The sequence below is a fragment of the Chiloscyllium punctatum genome, chromosome 33, assembly GCF_047496795.1.
Source record: "Chiloscyllium punctatum isolate Juve2018m chromosome 33, sChiPun1.3, whole genome shotgun sequence".
Lineage (NCBI taxonomy): Eukaryota > Metazoa > Chordata > Chondrichthyes > Orectolobiformes > Hemiscylliidae > Chiloscyllium > Chiloscyllium punctatum.
The window spans coordinates 32,140,154-32,155,165 of NC_092771.1; the positions used below are offsets into that span (position 1 = coordinate 32,140,154).

The window sequence follows — 15,012 nt, forward strand, 5'->3', positions numbered from 1 at the left end:
AGGCATTCACTTTTATCAATCATAGTACAGATTATTCGAGCAGAGAGATTTTGTTGGAGCTGTACAGCAGAGAAGGCTGAAGGGGGCATCTGATAGAGGTATACGAGGTTGAGGGGCATGAAAAACAGCTGTTCCCTTTGGTCAGTGGTTTAAAAAATAAGGAGGCATAATGTTAAGGCCAGAGGCAGGGGATTTAGAGGTTACTTGAGGGGAATAAAAATTTTCATAGGATCTAGAATGCACTGCATGGGAGGATAGTTGAGGTCTTTAATTGAAGTATCATAATATTCATGGCTATCGGCCTGTGCAGGAAAGTGGAACTAATGTAGATTTTGTGTATTTTTGGAGATATAGACTCAAGAGGCCAAAGACCTCTTCTGTACTTTATGATTCTATGTTTGTTCACCGTTAATTATTTTATGAATAACAAAGCCTCTATGAAGTACTTTTATTCTGAATTGCAGTCATTCAGGTACATTAATCGTTTTGATGGCTTAATGAGGAAGTTACACATTTGTAATGGTTTGTGGAATAGTGAGAGTCAATTATTGTCGCAGTCTTCCCAGTTGAGTCATGACACCTGTTTGGATAATCCAATAACTCATGAAGTTTAGATATTTTGACAAAGGAAGCTGCTGTATACTGTCACTAAAACAATTTGCCAGTCTGATTAGCATCTTCTATATCTATGAATTGTGCACATGGGTTAGTAGTGGTGCAGACACCGATGAACTCTGACCAATTGCTGGCGTTTTCTGTTGTCTCTGGGCCAATTTGGTGACTCATCAAAAAGGTAGAACACCTCTCAACACTTGTTACCATCGCCTTCAAAGAATTCCTTTCCGACTTCATTAATTATATGTATATTTGATACAATAGGAATATCAGAAGCTGCAACTAGCTGTTGTCAATTTGAATATGTTTACAGATTAGCAAAGTCTTTGTTGATCTTTAAGTGCCTTGAAGAGAGTTTGATAGTACAATATTTACAATAAAATATCATGTATTATCTCTTGCTAGTGGATGTCAGAATGGTTTGGTGTGTGTCTGGACTGTCCCGCAAGAGGTTTTCAAGGTTTCTCAGTCCACTTCCAGCAGCTCTGATGAATGGTGGGAACAAGAATCCAAGCATGAAGTGAAGGTAACACTATTACTAGCATCTCCAGCAGGTATTTCATTTTCCTTGCTAGCAAAGGATAGCTCGTTGGTTTCTGAAGAAACACTTCACATCTATGTGATGTTGGTCAGTCTAATAATATCCTGTTTAGAGAATATCTGCTGCCAGTGTTCTTTTTAACGTTTGATCTTTACTATTGGTAGACATAGAGGTGGGTATGGCTTTAATTCTATACAAATTGCGGCCAGTGAACAGTTACTGGCCCCTAAATACTAACTGGCCGGAAAACCACCAGATCACAGGTGTTTAGGATTTTAAGCTTGCTCAACTGACGAGCAGAAAGGGTACACGCCAAAGATGTTCAAGTTTGTCTTGCATATGTGCATACAGGTCCCAGTGGCAATTTAAGTGCACATTAAGTGAGGAGTTACTGCTGCCCTGCCACCAAGCTCAATCAGGTCAACAAGTGGTTATCTCCAATGAGGCCAAATCAGTGAATATTTTCCAAAGAAGAGCTGCATTGGACGCAATACATTAGCTCTGTTTCCCTCTCCACAGATGCTACCACACATGCTGAGTTTCTGCAGCACTACTTGTGTTTATTTCAGATCTCTGGCATCCGCAGTAAACATTTTTCTCTCTCAAGGTTTGTGTGAAGATTTGTAGCTCAGGTGCCAGGTTGTTGTAGTTGTGGGTTTGTTCACTGAACTGGGAAGTTGATTTGCAGACATTTCGTCCTCTGTCTAGGTGATACTTTCAGTGCTTTGGAGCCTCCTGTGAAGTACAGCTGTACTGTATCTTCTGGAATTTATTTGGTTCTGTTTCTGCTGCTTCTGGTTGCCAGTTCCAGCTGTTGGTTATAGTAGCCGGTATATTGGGTCCAGGTCTATGTGCTTGTTGATAGAGTCCGTGGATGAATGCCGGGCTTCTAGAAATTCTCTGGCTGTCCTCTGCTTAGCTTGTCCTATGATTGTTGTGTTGTCCCAGGCGAATTTGTGGACCCTGTTTTCTGTGTGTATGGCTACTAGTGACGGCTGGTCATGGTATTAGTGGCTGGTTGGTGTTCATGGATGCAGATTGCCAGCTGTCTGCCTGTTTGTCCTATATAGTGTTTCGTGCAGTGTTTGCATGGAAACTTGTAAATTATGTTTGTCTTGCACTTAATGGGGATAGGGTCTTTTGTCCTGGTGAGTTGTTGTCTGAGCGTGGCTGTCATGGATCCAAGTGGTTGGAGAAGCCTGGCTGTCAGTTCAGAGAGAGTTTTCTTTATAGGGTAGTGTGGCTAGTAAGTTAGGTCATGGCATGTCCTCGTCACTTTGTTTGTCTGTTAGGCATCACCACACTTGATTTCAATCTCCAGCATCTCCGGTCCTCACTTTCTCCCTGCCAGTTTTTTTTTAATCGTTCAACTTATCTTTATCCTCCTGCAAGCTCCTTTTGTCACCTTTATACTTTCCTACCTGTCTTTGTGTCATCTGAAAATTTAGTTATCAGGCTTTTGTTCCCTTCATCTAAGTAATTGATGTAAAATTTATGTTCAGGCCCAGAACAGACCACTGCAAAACTTTAACGGTCATATCCTGCCAATTAGATATGGACCTATTTATCTTCTCCTAGTTTCTGCCAACCAGCCAGTCTTCTATCTATGCTAATATATTTGCTCGTGCACCATGTGCTTTTATTTTCTGCAATAACCTTGCATTTGGCACCCTATCAAATGCCTTCTGAGAATCCAAGTACAGTATGTCAGTAGGATTACCCAGGTTCAGGTTACTTCTTCGAAGAATATAGTGAACTGGTTAAATGATTTCCCCTCCACAAAACAATGTTGACTTTCCCAATTACTTTCAGCTTTTCTAAATGTGCAGCTGCGGAAGGAATTTTTATCTTTTGCTTAATGGATTACAATTGAGCTGCTTCTTTTTGATTCTGTGGAATGTGCCTTAATAAACCTCTAAATAGAGGTAACGCATCAATTGTCAAAGACTATCTGTGCCTTTATAAACTTTTTATGTATGAACATTCCTTGTCTTCTGTTATAATATATTTTAAAGAACATTATACTTAATGTTTGTATTTTAATTTTTATTATCATGGAATTTGAAGAGTGGATGTAAAAATGTCGGAGAGGCAGCGTGCATCTATCAACTGAAGGGGCACATCACTCCAGTGCGCACTGTAACCTTTAGCCCTGATGGACTGGTCTTAGTATCAGGGGGACTTGGTGGACTAATGAACATTTGGTCACTGCGGGTAAGAAGTTAGACTAACATGAATTGTGTTGTTTCTATTCTAAAGTGTTAGCTTATCAAAAATTAATTAAATTAGGAAATCTATCCAAAAAAGCCTACAGTTTCTTCACTGAAATGGATTTTAATTATAACCTTCGAACTTGAATTTTCCACATCGTTTCGTAGGTTTACACATATGGTATACTTTTTATGGTTTTCCGTTTGATGAAAATGCTAAATAAAAAATCTAGTCTGTTTTTCACTTCATTTAATTTTTGGAAGTTACACAAAAAGTTCTAATCAGAATTTTATGAACCTAATGGACACGTTTGCCAGAGGTGGAGAAAGTGCCATAAAATTCCATGAGTGACTTTCTCCCTGTTGACCCACCCAACCTTGCCACAATTTTACAGGCAGTGAGTGAGACCAAAAGCTGCCCTTTAGGCCTTCGTGACCAACTGATGTCATTTAAAAGCTGCTCCCCTCTTAGACCACAATTTGTTAAAATGGGAGGAGAAGTGCTGGAAACCAGCAGGTTTGTGTACTTTGGCAGGAAAGATTGGTGGAGTGTTGGATAGCTCCTTCAAAAAGCCCCTTTTCTGAGTACCCCCTCAACCTGATTGTTACACCTGTCCTTCATTCCAGACTTGGGTCCGCGATGATCAAAAAACTGACTTTACTTCTAGCTTCCACCTCTTTAGTTTGTGGGATAAAGTTAAAAATCATACAGCACCAGGTTATAGTCCAACAGCTTTCAGAGCACTAGCTTTTTTGTTCCTAACCCAGGATGGTAGTGTGCTACAGAGTGTTGTGACAGGATCTGTTGCTATTTAGAATACAGCCTGGATTCCTGATGTTGGAGTTGCAACTTGTTCCAATAGGTCCAACAGGTTTATTTGGAAGCACTAGCTTTCAGAGTGCCACTCCTTCATCAGGTGGTTTCTGGAATAAATTGCAGTCCTATTATTGGCCACAATTCCCGATGGAGCTGCCAAAAGATACCTCAGCTTTGAATGGCTCCAAGATAGCTGTCCAAACTGAGGTACGTTACAACTGGTGACAGCACTTTTGATGGCAAGCAGGAAATACATTAAATCCTGCTCTATATCTGCACACCTGATCAGAAGTTCTTGTGTGCATCTTCAAAGTTGATTTCTTTGGTTTTCCCAAGGATTCTAATCATTGTTTCTGTTCAGACCTTCCTGAGACACTTCAATACTTGAAGATAAATCAGAATGGAGTATAAATGATGATCTCTATTTCCTAAATTTAACATTTATACTTCGCTGCTTAAGAGTAAACATAGCTGCAAATTTGTTGTCTTCCCAGAAATAATCCAGTGACCCTTTCTCAATTACTTTTTCTTGTTCCTAACCCAGGATGGTAGTGTGCTGCAGAGTGTTGTGACAGGATCTGGTGCTATTCAGAATACAACCTGGATTCCTGATGTTGGAGTTGCAGCTTGTTCCAATAGGTCAAAGGTAGGGACCAGAACTCTGGCATTGTATGATGTACTTTTACAAATTCCCTGATATATGTTTGGACACTGAGAACTAAAGTTTTTAAAGTGACTGCTGATTAAATAATTTAAAACAGTTAGTCGTCATTTAGGGTGCTCAAGATCAAGACTTTAAGACTCCTACATTTGGTTCGGTAGGACCCGTGCAGAAACAGGCCACTAGACCCACTAGATCTATGCCAATGTTTATACTCCAAATGAACCACTTCCAACCTTGCTTCATCTCAGGGTGTAACCGTATCTTTCTATTCCCTTCTTCCAACATGTAGTTATCTATTTTTTGCAAAATTGCATCTAATCCTCCATTATTCAATTTGGTGGTGAGTTCTGCATTCTCACCATTTCCTTACAAAAAAAATTCTTAGATTTATTTATAATTATCATATTTACAGCCTTTGGTTTTGGCCTTCCTTGAACCAGAAACTTCTTTATGGTTATGCAAATGATGTAAAGATTTTATTGCCATTCGATCTTGCCTTTTTCAAAGATAAGCTTCAAAGATAAACAAAACAAATAGAGTGAGTGACCTCTTAATTGAATGACAGACAGCTTTCTTCGTATGCAATTACTGTCGTGAACAATCCCCAAACAAGGTTCCCCAATATCCAGACGAGATACCGCAAATCATTAAATTCCTGGATGAGGATGGTTGAACTGACTCCCTTTCTTCATTCACTTCTCCCCTTGGTTAGTCGCAACAATGTTGATGCCTTTCTCCCATACCAAATAGATCTATGTTTTAGTAGGAACAGTTTAATTGGGCTTTCTTGATTTAAAGAAGAGTGAGTTTATTTGTTTTTAAACACAACATAAATGCTGAGTAATAAGAAGCAAAATGTATAGACACACATTAAGGATTCATAAAAGTAATCATAAAATTGGAGAACACCAGAAGTGTTGAGATTGAAACTTAGCATCAATTTCATGATCATTGGTTTATTTGAAGATTGAATGAGAATTTTTTTGTCATGGTTTCTTTCAATGGTGGCTGGCTCAGTGCAAGAGGTGGTATTTTCACCTTCTTTATGTACAGTGCAATACTGTAGTATCAAATGGCTGTTCCCAAGGTGCATCTTTCACACTATGTTAGGGTTCCTAGTACATTCAGACTAGTAGTAATCCCAGTTTTGTATAGTCATTTTGGATATTGTATCACAGGTTGTTGACTGAAGCAAGGGAGGAAATAGCAGGTGTGCTTGCAAGAACTTTCAATTCCCCTCTGGCCACAGGAGATATGCTGGTAGACTGGAGGACAGCCAATGTTGTACCAATAAAGGGATAAAACATGAAAATACAGTCTGAGTCAGTCTAACCTCGCTAGTAGAGAAACTGCTTGAAGGAATTCTGAGCAACACAATTAATCTGCATTTGGAGAGAGACAGGGATTAATCAAGAACAGTCAGCATAGATTTGTTAAGAGGAGATCAGTTCTGATCATCTTGATTGAGTTAGACAAGGAGGTAATCAGATGTGCAGGTGAGAAAAATGCTTTTGAAGTAGATGAGATTACTTACAGTGTGGAAACAGGCCCTTCAGCCCAATAAGTCCACAACAACCTTCTGAAGAGCAACCCACCCAGACCCATTCCCCTACATTTATCCCTTCACCTAACACTGTGGGCAATTTAGCATGACCAATTCACCTAATCTGCACATTTTTGGACTGTGGGAGGAAACCAGAGGAAACCCACGCAGATACTGGGAGAATTTGCAAACTCCACACAGACAGTTGCCTGAGGCGGGAATTGCTATCCACTGTGCCACCTTGTCCACTTGGACTTCACTAAGGCTTTTGAAAGGCATCCGCATGGGAGATTGATAGCAAAAGTAAGAGCCCTGGGCATCCAAGGAAATTTGGTAAATTAGATCCTCAATTTGCTGAGTGACAGGAAACTGATGGTGATGGTTGAGGAGAGTTTTTCCAGTAGGTCAGTGGAGCCCTGGTTGTTTGTGGTATCTAAATGATTTAGATTTGAATGTGGGAGGGTTGATCAGTAAGTTTGCAGATGATACAAAAATTGGTGGGTTGGTAAATAATGAGAAGGATTGCCCTGAATTGCAAGAAGACATGGACAGGGTGGTCAGATGAGCTGATAAGTGGTAAATGGAATTCAATCCAGATAAATGTGAGGTGATGAACTTGGGCAGGACAAACAAGGCAAAGGAATACATGAACGGTAGAACCCTGGATCAGAGGACCTTGGTGTGTATGTACACTTGTCCCTTAAGGTACCAGGACAGGTAGATAAAGTAGCTAAGAAAGCATAGTCGAGACAGAGAGTTTAAGAGCAAGGAGGTTGTGCTGGAACTGTGTAAAACATTGGTTTCACAACAGCTGGAGGATGCATGCAGTTCTAGAATCTATATTGTAAGAGGGACATGAAAACATTGGCAAGGGTGCACAGGAAATTTGCCAGGATGTTGCCTGGACTGGAGAGTTTTAATTATGAAGAGAGATTGAGCAGACTGGGATTGTTCTTGGAGCAGAGGAGATTGAGATATATAACATTAAGAGGTACAAATAGGGTAGACAGGATAAAAAAAAAACTTTCCACTTAATGGAGAGATCAGTGACTGGGCATAGATTTAAAAAGAAGCGAAGAGGTCGAGAGGTTATGTGAGGAAAAGCCTTTTTCACCTCAAGGGTGGCCAGAATCTGGAACTCATTGCATGTCAGGGTGGAAGAAGCCCTCATAACAAAAGAATTATTTAGATGTGCACTTGCGGTGCTAAGGCATTCCAGGCTATAGGCCAAATTGCTGTAAAATGGGAAGGAATATTCCGACAGGCCTTTCTCTGTGCTGTAGACCTCTAAAACTCTCTGATCCTAGAAGTGCAAAATACAATCATATCTGCAAGAGATGGCTTCCTGCTCAGCAGGAGTAGGTAGTCAGCTTCTTGTTAGCTCTTGCTTCTTATTTTTTTGTTTTAAAGTTGCCTCCAACCCTTGTAACCCATCAGGACTATATGAGACAGCGCCTGAATTTATATTTGCATCATCTTTTGGATCTAATACTCCTTTTTACAGAAAATAGTGGAATTAAAAGTACAATATGTCTGTAAGTACTGAAGGTTCTGATTAGTCACTGTGTAGGTACATGGCACTTGTGTTAGCTTCTCAGCACACAACAGATTCTTAAAATTGAACACTTCGCTTTTGGTATTGTTTCCTTCAACATAAATCGATGAGTTATAATTTGTATAGGAAAGCTCATTCTCAGCATTTGTCCTAATTTTGTTAATATGACAGTGATGTTTGCAAAATTCTACAGTTATTTTGGCTGACTGCTTCACAGGAGAACACTGTCACGAAACTGTGAAGTGCTGGGCGTTGCTCTGTAAAGATTGGGGGGTGGAGGTAAACTTGCACAATGTGATTGCATTTTCTGTATTTATTTCCAGCAAGAGTGGTTATGCTACCGGTTCACAACTGTAAAGGTGTAGCAAACATGTGATCAAATGCTAAATAAATGATTATTTGCTGTTTTCAGTTCAATGATGGCGTCTGCTCAGGGTCATGAGTTTCTGCTATGGGACTTCATGTGACAAAAGAGGCCAATTCTTGATGTGCATATCTTTGAACACATGGAGCAAGATGTTCCACGTAGAAGTGGGATCTGGAGTGCAGTATTTTCTTCTTTCTCTGTCGCCCACTCTGCCTCAACGTTCAATGTTGGTTCACTGGAGAGTGCAGGAGGAGACCATACCTGAAGCCACCAAACAAGACTACTTGCATAGCAAACAATATAAGCAGCAAGTGATAGATAGAGCTAAGGGATCCCACAACTTGCAGAGCAAATATAAGCTCTGCAGTCCTGCTACATTCAGTTGTGAATGGTACTGAGCTGAAAAATATGTTGCTGGAAAAGCGCAGCAGGTCAGGCAGCATCCAAGGAGCAGGGGAATCGATGTTTCGGGCATAAGCCCTTCTTCAGGAATGAGGAAGGTGTGCCAAGCAGGCTAAGATAAAAGGTAGGGAGGAGGGACTTGGGGGAGGGGCGTTGGGAATGCGATAGATGGAAGGAGGTTAAGGTGAGGGTGATGGCCGGAGAGGGGGTGGGGGCGGAGAGGTCGGGAAGAAGATTGCAGGTCAAGAAGGCGGTGTTGAGTCTGAAGGACAGAGATAAGGTGGGGGGAGGGGAAATGAGGAAGCTGGAGAAATCTGCATTCATCCCTTGTGGTTGGAGGGTTCCTAGGCGGAAGATGAGGCACACCTCCTCCAGCTGTCGTGTTGCCATAGTCTGGCGATGGAGGAGGCCAAGGACCTGCATGTCCTTGGCGGAATGGGAGAGGGAGTTTAAGTGTTCGGCCACAGTGCGGTTGGGTTGGTTGGTGCGGGTGTCCCAGAGGTGTTCTCTGAAATGTTCCGCAAGTAGGCGACCTGTCTCCCCAATGTGAAGAAGGCCACATCGGGTGCAGCGGATGCAGTAAATGATGTGTGTGGAGGTGAAGGTGAATTTGTGATGGATATTGAAGGATCCCTTGGGGCCTTGGATGGAAGTGAGGGAGTAGGTGTGGGCGCAAGTTTTGCATTTCTTGCAGTTGCAGGGGAAGGTGCCAGGAATGGATGTTGGGTTGGTGGGGGGTGTGGACCTGACAAGGGAGTCGCGGAGGGAGTAGTCTTTCCGGAACACTGATAGGGGAGGGGAGGGAAATATATCCTTGGTGGTGGGGTCTGTTTGGAGGTGGCGGAACTGACGAAGGATGATATGATGTATCTGGAGGTTGGTGGGGTGGTAGGTGAGGACCAGTGGGGTTCTGTCCTGGTGGCGATTGGAGGGGCGAGGATTCAAGGGCAGAGGAGTGGGAAATGGAGGAGATGCGGTGGAGAGCATTGTCAACAACGTCTGAGGGGAAATTGCGGTCTTTGAAGAAGGAGGCCATCTGGGTTGTTCGGTATTGGAATGGTCCTCCTGGGAGCAGATGCGGCGGAGGCGAAGGAATTGGGAATATGGGATGGCGTTTTTACAGGGGGAAGGTTGGGAGGAGGTGTTATCTAGGTAGCTGTGGGAGTCGGTTGGTTTATAGTAAATGTCCGTGTTGAGTCGGTCGCCCGAGATAGAAATGGAGAGGTCTAGGAAGGGGAGGGAGGAGTCTGAGATGGTTCAGGTAAATTTGAGGTCGGGGTGGAAGGTGTTAGTAAAGTGGATGAACTGTTCAACCTCCTCGTGGGAGCATGAGGTAGCGCCGATACAGTCATCGATGTAGCGGAGGAAAAGGTGGGGTGTAGTGCCAGTGTAACTGCGGATGTTTAGTGTATGTATTCCTCTGAGGATGAAGAACAGTAGAGGTCCTTTGCAGGTCTGTGAGAGTGTTGTCCTGTGCTGGGGTAGGGCTGACTGCAGGGAATATAGGTAGCGGTGCATGGCTGCAAGCGTGGAGCGGAGGATCCGGAGGGAGGTCTGTTGCTGGAGGCTTCGGATTTGTTGTAGGTACTGGTTGTCCTGGTTGGGTCCAAATTTTGTTAGTCTGAACGTAGTCCGGAGTCCATGTGGGCTCAGTTGGTTCTGTAGACAGGTGTTGAGGAAGGAGATGTGGCTGTGGTAGCGAGTCTGTTTGAGGACATGGCTGAAGAGCTTCAGGGCAGAGGAGATGACCTGAGGAGTGCAGTGAGAGAGGGACTCACTGAAATCCTTGTAGAGGGAGGAAGAGAGCTTCTTCAAGGAAGGCATCCTTGCAAGAGGATTCGCAGTAGGTTAAAATCAACTAGGAGAAAGTGAGGACTGCAGATGCTGGAGATCAAAGTTGAAAAATGTGTTGCTGGAAAAGCGCAGCAGGTCAGCAGCATCCAAGGAGCAGGAGAATTGACGTTTCAGGCATAAGCCCTTCTTCAGGAATGAGGAAGGTGTGCCAAGCAGGCTAAGATCAGAGATAGGGAGGAGGGACTTGGGGGAGGGGCGTTGGGAATGTGACAGAGAGGTCGGGAAGAAGATTGCAGATCAAGAAGGCGGTGCTGAGTCCGAGGGTTGGGACTGAGATAATCCATAGACAGGTGCTGAGGAAGGAGATATGGCTGTGGTCCGTAGACAGGTATCTCAATCCCAACCCTCGGACTCTCCGCCCCCACCCCCTCTCCAGCCTATCACCCTCACCTTAATCTCCTTCCACCTATCGCATTCCCAAGTTCCTCCACCTTCATCTGCCACCGTCCACACTTTAAAGAAAAGAGCAAAAGCGAAAATAATGTTAAAAAAGGAGAAAGAAAGCTGATGGGAGCAGCCAAATTCCATTCTACCCTGCCACCATCTTGAACTTGCAGAGGTCTTTATTGTCAATCACCCACTGTTGTTCATTGTAGAAAACTGAGCTAGGACAGCTGGTCCAGTATTGGATCCTCTTGTCAATGTCTTCCTTCTGAGAGAGGTAGCCACCATGGTACAGAAAATACTCTACATCTGTAATATTAATTGAAATGGAATATTGACATGGAATATTAATTGATCAGACCTGGATTTTGTTCTGGCAGTATTCAACAACTGGACAAACCTCTTTTGTGCAAAGTTCAAGAGTCCAAGCGTAGGTTGAAAATCTGACTCTGAGTGGACAGTGGGCAGTGACACTGCAGTCATTTGCACACTGTAGGAGTTGTATGTAAGGTCCTAAGAAATAGAAACAGGAATAGGCAGTTCAGCTCCACCTACAATTACGATCATGGCTAATTAGATTACTTACAGTGTGGAAACAGGCCCTTCGGCCCAACAAGTCCACACCGCACCCGCCGAAGCGCAACCCACCCATACCCCGACATCTACACCTTACCTAACACTACGGGCAATTTAGCATGGCTAATTCACCTGACCTGCACATCTTTGGAGTGTGGGAGGAAACCGGAGCACCCGGAGGAAACCCATGCAGACACTGGGAGAACGTGCAAACTCCACACAGAGAGTCGCCTGAGGCGGGAATTGAACCCGGATCTCTGGTGCTGTGAGGCAGTAGTGCTAACCACTGTGCCACCGTGACTGAAACTCCTCACTTCCTCTTTCCTGCCTTTTCCTGTAACTCTTGATTCCCATCCTGATCAAGAAACAGTCTATCTCAGCCTTAAATATACACAAGGACTGTGTCCCCACAGCTTTCTGTGGCAAGGAGTTTCAAAGGCTCCCAATCCTCAGAAGGAATTTCTCCTGTCTTAGTCATAAATTGGTACATCTAAATTCTGCAACTGTGCCCTCTGCTCCTAGACTCTTCCACGAAGGTGAACATTCTCTCAGCGTTTACCCTGTCAACCGCCTTAGAATTCTCTATACTTCAATGAGGTCATATAACATTTTTCTAAATTCCAATGAGTAGAGTCCCTACCTGTTTAACCTTTGTTCAAAAGACAGTCCCTCCATACTGGAATCATCTGAGTGAACCTTCTCTGAATTGTCTCCAATGAAATAATGTCTTTTCTTAAATAAGGAGACCAAACTGCTCACAGCAGTCAAGGTGTGGTCTGACCAACAATTTGTACAAGACTTCCATACACTTGTACGCCAGCATCTTGAAATATGAGACAAGATTCCAGTTGCACCTGTCTGTTAGCTTTCTGTGTTTTGTGCGCAAGTACTGCAAGTCCCTTTGTGTTGCAACTTTCCACAGTCTTTCTCCAATCAAGTAATATTCTGTTCATTTGTTCTCCCTTCCAAAATGAACAACTTCATATTTCCCACATTATACTCTGTTTGCCAAATATTTGTCCCCTTACTTAACCTATCACTGTCTCAGCCAACTGTTCATATCCCTCTCGCAACTTGTCTTTCAAGAATACAAGGTAGACAACAGGAGGCTGGAAGAACACAACAAGCCAGACAGCATCAGGAGGTGGAGAGTTAACATTTCGGGTGTAACCCTTCTTCAGGACCCTTCAAGAATTAAAAAAACAAGAACAGGGTGTGCTGCTGAGAAGCAACTGAGGAGGATTCTGGGAGGGATCAGCTCAGTCACCATGACCAAGGAAGGGACCACAGAAGAGATGGTGTCAGTGAACACTGTAAGAGTATCAAGCAAAGGGCGCTGCTGAGAAGCGATTGAGGAGAGTTCTGGGAGGAGTTGACTCAAACACTGCAACCGAGAAGGGGTACACAGGAGCGGTGGTATCAGCAAAAGCTGCAAGACCACTGAACATAGGGTACTGCTGAGAAGTGACTAAGGATGATTCTGGGAGGATTTGGATCTGTCGCCAGCAACTGTCCGGGAATAAAGAAAAGAGAGGCAAGCTATAGCAGAGTGGCCATTTTTGGAGCTTTGAGAAGGGTTGCTTGATGGTTGAAATGCTGCTGCTGGTTTAAGTGTAGGCTTTGGTAAATAGAGTGGTCAACAACAAGGTATGGGAGTGATAAGATTCTGTTCTTCGGCTTAGTGTAAAGGGGTAGAGATGGCAGTTGAGGCAGTGGTATGCTCCTGCCAGATGTGGGAGATCAGGGAGCAGTCTAGTGTCCCTGAGGACAATGTCTGCAGGAAGTGTGACTGGCTGCAGCTCCTCACAGACTTCATTGCAGAGGCAGTTGGACACACTGAGGAGCAGACAGGGGGCAGAGAGTGTAATAGACACTAGTTATGGGGAGGTGGTCACACCGCAGGTTCAGTCAAGTAGTTGGGTGACCACTAGGAGAGGTAGGCAAGTAGTGCAGGAGTTACCTGTTGCTTTTCTGCTCTCTAACAGGTGTACTGTTTTGGATACTGTTGTGAGGAGATAGCCCCTCAAGCAAGTCTGGCAGCAGCAGTCTGACCTGTGGCACCATGACTGGCTCTGTTGTACAGCAGGATCGAGCAAAGTCCAAGCAAGCATTTAGTAGTAGGGGACTCGTTAGGTGCAGAGGTGGGCGTATCTGTGGCTGCAATCGAGACTCCAGGATGGTATGTTGCCTCCCTGGTGGTAGGGTCAAGGATGTCACTGAGCAGTTGCATGAAATTCATAAAAGAGGAATAGAGAACTATGTCATTATACACATTGGTACCAATGACATGGGTAGGAAAAGAGATTAGGTCCTGAAGAGTGATTGTAAGGAGTTAGGTAGAAGTGTAAAATACAGGACCTCAAGGGTAGAATTTCCTGAAGTAATTCATAGAATCATAGAATCCCAACAGAGTGGAAACAGACCATTTAGCCTAACATGTCCACACCAACCCTTTGAAGAGTATCCCCCCCCCAGACCTATCCCCTACCCTACATTTTTGGGATTTACATATTAATCAATCAAAACCTGCATCACCATTGTAAGTGATTAAAGACTTAACAGCAATCTTGGTTTGCTCGATACATTGCATCAGTTGTATGACACTTTGATCTTTTACTATAAATTGTGTCCTATGATCCTGCCCCACGAGCTACCTGACGAAGGAGCAGCGCTTTGAAAGCTTGTGATTTTTAAAATTTTGTTGACTCCAGTTAAACACTGCACTCCAGTTAAACACTGGCACTTCCACACCATATATTTCACATGGCTAACCCACCTAACGTGCACATCCATGATCACTATGAGCAATTTATTATGGTCAATCCATCTTATCTGCACATCTTTGGACTGTGGGAGGAAACCGGACAACCCAGCAGAAACCAACGCAGACACAGGGAGAATGTGCAAATTCAACACAGATGGTCTCCCGGGGATGGAATCAAACCCAGCTCCCTGGCGCCGTGAGGCAGCAGTGTTGACAACTGAGCCACCATGCTGATTTCCGGTGCCACGTGTTAGAGTGAGTAGGATTAGGAGGGTTTGGCAGATGAATGCATGGCTTGAGAGCTGGTGTAGGGGATAGGGGTTCAGATTCTTGGATCATTGGGATCTCTTCAGGGGGAGAGGTGACCTGTACAAGAGGGGCAGATTGCACTTGGACTGCAGGGGAACCAATACCCTAGCTAGATTTGCTAGAGCCACTCGGGTGGAATCCAAAGCAGTAGGGAGACAAAACAAGGTTGAGGGCAGTACAGAGATTAATGAGAGTAAGTTAAATAGTAAAACAGCAGTATTGGTAATCCCAGTATTGACAAGGCAAGCAAGAGCATGGCAGGAAGCAAGGGGAGCCTGGCTTAAACTGCATTTATTTCAAAGCAAAGAGGCCTGACAGGTAAGGCAAATGATCTCCAGGCATGAACAGGTGTGTGGGACTGAGATATTATAGATATTACAGAAACATGGATGAGGGAGGGGTGGGGCTGTC

At 43.7% G+C, this 15,012-nt stretch overlaps 1 protein-coding gene across 8 annotated transcripts in view; it reads left to right on the forward strand.

Moving 5' to 3' along the window:
• Positions 1-15,012, forward strand: part of herc1 (HECT and RLD domain containing E3 ubiquitin protein ligase family member 1) — a 466,732-nt gene that overhangs the window by 383,363 nt on the left and 68,357 nt on the right. For all 8 annotated transcript variants that reach the window (XM_072553323.1, XM_072553316.1, XM_072553320.1 and 5 more), the window contains 3 exons: positions 1,021-1,141; positions 3,224-3,370; positions 4,728-4,829. In XM_072553323.1, the coding sequence (XP_072409424.1) occupies positions 1,021-1,141; positions 3,224-3,370; positions 4,728-4,829 (370 nt within the window). The remainder of the gene's footprint in view (positions 1-1,020; positions 1,142-3,223; positions 3,371-4,727; positions 4,830-15,012) is intronic.